The 3,923-nt window shown below is 39.9% G+C and overlaps 1 protein-coding gene across 2 annotated transcripts in view; it reads right to left on the bottom strand.

Annotated features, from left to right (window-relative positions):
• Bora (BORA aurora kinase A activator) overlaps positions 1-3,923 on the bottom strand; it is a 32,123-nt gene that overhangs the window by 12,664 nt on the left and 15,536 nt on the right. For both annotated transcript variants that reach the window (XM_031361365.1, XM_031361364.1), the window contains exon 10: positions 1,604-2,199. In XM_031361365.1, coding sequence (XP_031217225.1) covers positions 1,604-2,199 — 596 coding nt within the window. The remainder of the gene's footprint in view (positions 1-1,603; positions 2,200-3,923) is intronic.

The following is a 3,923-nucleotide window of genomic DNA, read 5'->3' as shown; positions in this document are numbered from 1 at the left end:
TCACCACATCAGACAGTCACCACATCAGACAGTCACCACATCAGACAGTCACCACAGCATCAGACAGTGACCACAGCATCAGACACCCACTTTAAACCACTCTTCCTTAGGAAGCCCCCAGAAAAAAACGCTACAGTGAAACGAGAACCCAGAAAGCAGGTGGGGCTAAGGGAATTCACAGGACGGGGACAGAGTGATAGCACAGGATGACAGCCATATACCATGGACAGAAGCCAGTGAACTTAGTCAAAGAGCTAGGAGGAAGCAGTTGTGTCTGCCTGAAAAAACTCTGGTTCTAAGAATCTCTGCACAAAAGCAAGCAAGATGCAGCCCAAAGGATAAAACTGAGACTTACAGTTTAAGGCATTTAAGGAGGAACTGTATATGACAATTGTGGAAAGAAAGATCAGTGCCTGTGCAGAAATTAGACAGCGATTTGATGACTACAAATAGGATAGGTGATTCCAGTAGATGATCAGAGTAAGGTCGATTTCAACAACAACATTTTGTAATTCCTCTGTAAATGCTTTCCCAACAGAAAAAGTGGAAACCAAGTGAGAAAAAGGCTAACAATCCCTAGAAAGCTCAACTTGACTACTGTTCTTAAGCTAAAAATATATAAAGGAAATTGTAAAGGTCTTAGAATGCAGAAGTCAGCATATGTACTATGGACATAAAAAATCAGTAAATATGTATGAAGATGGCAGGATGAAACCAATTACTGTGCACAAGAACCTAAACAGTTAAGAAAAAGTTAAAAATGTACATTTTTAGTTATTTAGAATACTAGTATGCCCAAATTGACAACCAGAAAGCAGTAGGGTGAGAATTCAGTGAGCCTCTGAGCACATGAACACTGCAGTACATAAAAGGTAACTGTTATCTGCACACAAAGCCTTGGATTCAAGAACTCGGACTCCAGATTCAAAGCTGCCAGAATTGACACTGGTTTTTCTGTTACTCGCTTCGGGGAACTCGCTCAGCCTCTGATGCTCTTAGTTTTCTTGGAACACTGGAAATGTATGACGCCATGAAAGCATGCTAACTGTTTTCAAGTATATAAGAAGTCACACATAAATGTGCTCTAAGTTTTCTTTTTCCTCTAAACCACATTAAGGAAAAACAAAACTATTCAAGTTTCAGAGTACAATCGTATGCTAGAAACTGCATTCTACCGGCACCAGTCAATCCCGAGGACACAGGTGACTCCTGAGAGGCTGTCTCAACGGCAGCTGCACAAACAGCAGCCTGGTTTCTTTTCTGCTCATCATTTATGATTACAAGTAGATGGTGGTTAATACGAATATGAGCTATGAATAATGAATCCTCTTGGTTTCAGTTGGTAATTTTGTTTTGAGATAGACTTTTTATTTTAAAGACAAGTTCACACAGTGGCCTGGAACTTGCTAGCTTTGAATTCACAACAATCTGCCTTCCTCTGACTCCCAAGTACTAGCCTTAAGTGTGCACCACCATGCACACTTAAGAAGTCCGGGTAATTTTAAAATACCAAATACTTTAGTCATCATATTTAGCCTTCTATCATTCTGACAGTGGAATACCCACCCAGAGTGACAGACTCTAAAGTAGCAAAAAGCCTTACCTGAATAGCACTGCTTTCACAGGGCAGCACACTGCTTTCTGCGAGAGGCGACATGCACATATGAGAGTTTTCAATACTGAAGGCAATTCCATTCACAGAATCAGTCATAGCTAAATTCCCATTATCCACTGGCTCTTTTATCCAAGTGCTTTCCCCTACTGTGTCTATCGGATCGACCATATCCACGGTGTCATTTTCCCTCTCACTTTCCACATCCTCCAGCAGTGCTCGCTCTTTCTCAGAAGTACTAGACTGACTCTGCGTAACAGACATGGCAGCGACAACTAGAGGCTCGCCACAAGCCAAGGTCTCACAGTTCAACTGATGGAGAGGAACTGCCTCAGACTTTGTGCCTCGTGGAGTGACATCCGTGGAGGAAACGTCGGCTTCTTCATCTTCACTGGGAGCCTCAAGAGTAAAAGGTATCCGAATCAGTGAGGACAAACACTGAGGGCCACCTCTCAGTCTCCAAGGAGACCAATTTCTAATTGGTGAGCAGCCATCTATATACGGGCTCCTGATGCTCGGGTTAGCAGTCCCGGTCGAAGTCACTCCAGATGAAGCTTCGGGAGAATGAAATGTAAACCTCCTGGGTTCTGAAGGAGTAGAGGGAAAATCGCATCACAAAAACAGGAAAACAGAAGAGTCATTTTTAAATGGTAATCACACTTCATGCCAGAAAAAAATGATGGGTTCCTGATACAGTTGTGCTTACTGAAGTGAAATTTTAGTGTTAAAAACAACAGAAAAGGCCAGTGTATACCTCAATAAATTCAAGTTCAAAAACGGTTTCTATTTCTCTTTGCAAATTTTAACTAAAAATGTTTTATTTCTTATGAATTATTTCTTCATAATTATACTGCATTATACCAAGGTGGCTCATATACAAAGAAGATACCTAATAAGCTGGCTTTTGGACAAGTTAACAACAGTACTAGGCAACTGTGTAAAAACTGTGGTGTTATTATATAAAATACTTATTGCTTACAATGAAAAACTCAGTTGATACAGCCTTTGATGATAAAAATTGTAAAATTCATCCAAAGCCTTAAAACTCTGGGCAGAGAATCCACAGACCTCTGTAGCACGGCACCTGCCTACTATGTATGAGACCGGAGTTCAATTCTAGCACATCAAGGGAGAAAACAGAGCCTTCAAAATATTTGACCCCTCTGATGAAATTTTACTTCTGGGAAATTAACCAGGGCAAGTTTAGTAAGACAAAAACAAAAGTCAGACAAGCAGAGTGATACATGTATGAAACTGTTCAAGAGCATGTTTTCAAAGTAACAATTTATTTGAGTGACCTGTAAAAATAACTATAATAAATGCTGTGTGAAAAATGAAAGAACCATGCATAATTAATGTACAACTGTATTTATTGACATATCTGTATTTATGTTTATACCCATATATACAAAAGGCAAGTTTTTAATTTTATAAATGTTTACTATGAATCAGTTTCCTAAAACTATTAACCTTTTGGAAATTGTAAATTTTTTTTTCAAAGAGCACGTAAATTTCAGAACAGATTTATTTTAAAAACCTTAACTGGCATTGGGGATTTAGCTCAGTGATAGCAAGCACAAGAACCTGGGTTTAGTCCTCAACTCTGGAAAAACAAACAAAACCCCAAAATACTATCCCCAGCACCAGCAGAAAAGCCAAAAATCATAACCGAGTGTATTTTCAGGATTTGACTATTTAATTGTCAAAATCTGTTTCTGTAAGAAGGCATATAAAACCAACTTCTCTCTAAAAGTGCCGTCTCCTGCTTGGGGGAAGGGAGTACTGATTATCACACTAACTCGATTACTAAAGTTCCCGAGAACCCTGGCCTCTTCAGGGCAAGTTACTCTCCACCTCTTTTGTTTAATATGGCCCTCTTATTTGATGGCAGACTGTCTATGAAGTAAAGAGGAGTTCCACATGAGGAACCTGACATTCTACTCTATTTTGTATAACATTCTTTATATGTTTGATACTGTAATAACATGACATCCCCCTTCACAGTCCTTTTTACAAACACTCCTATACAGCCTGTTCCACTGCTTCATCAAGTTCACAGCTTTTCATTCTGTTCTATCCATGTGTGTTCCTAAAACTGTAAGTACAGCCGGTTTAGTGTGTAGGCTACTTAGCTACCTATGGCTTTGGGCTCACCACACTAGCATGTCTACTGGTGTTGTCCCTGTTCAGGACATGTTTAGGCAGCCATGATGGCGAGGCTTTGTGGATGTTGTTTCTTATATTTTTAGGACAACACAGCAGACTCCCTGTCCCTCAGGCACGCCCCCCCCCCTTTTTTTTTTGGTTTTTC

Source organism: Mastomys coucha, unplaced genomic scaffold (assembly GCF_008632895.1).
Source record: "Mastomys coucha isolate ucsf_1 unplaced genomic scaffold, UCSF_Mcou_1 pScaffold9, whole genome shotgun sequence".
In the NCBI taxonomy this organism is placed as follows: Eukaryota; Metazoa; Chordata; class Mammalia; order Rodentia; family Muridae; genus Mastomys; species Mastomys coucha.
Note: the sequence above shows the minus strand (reverse complement) of the source record. Positions and strands in the feature narration are given on the sequence as shown.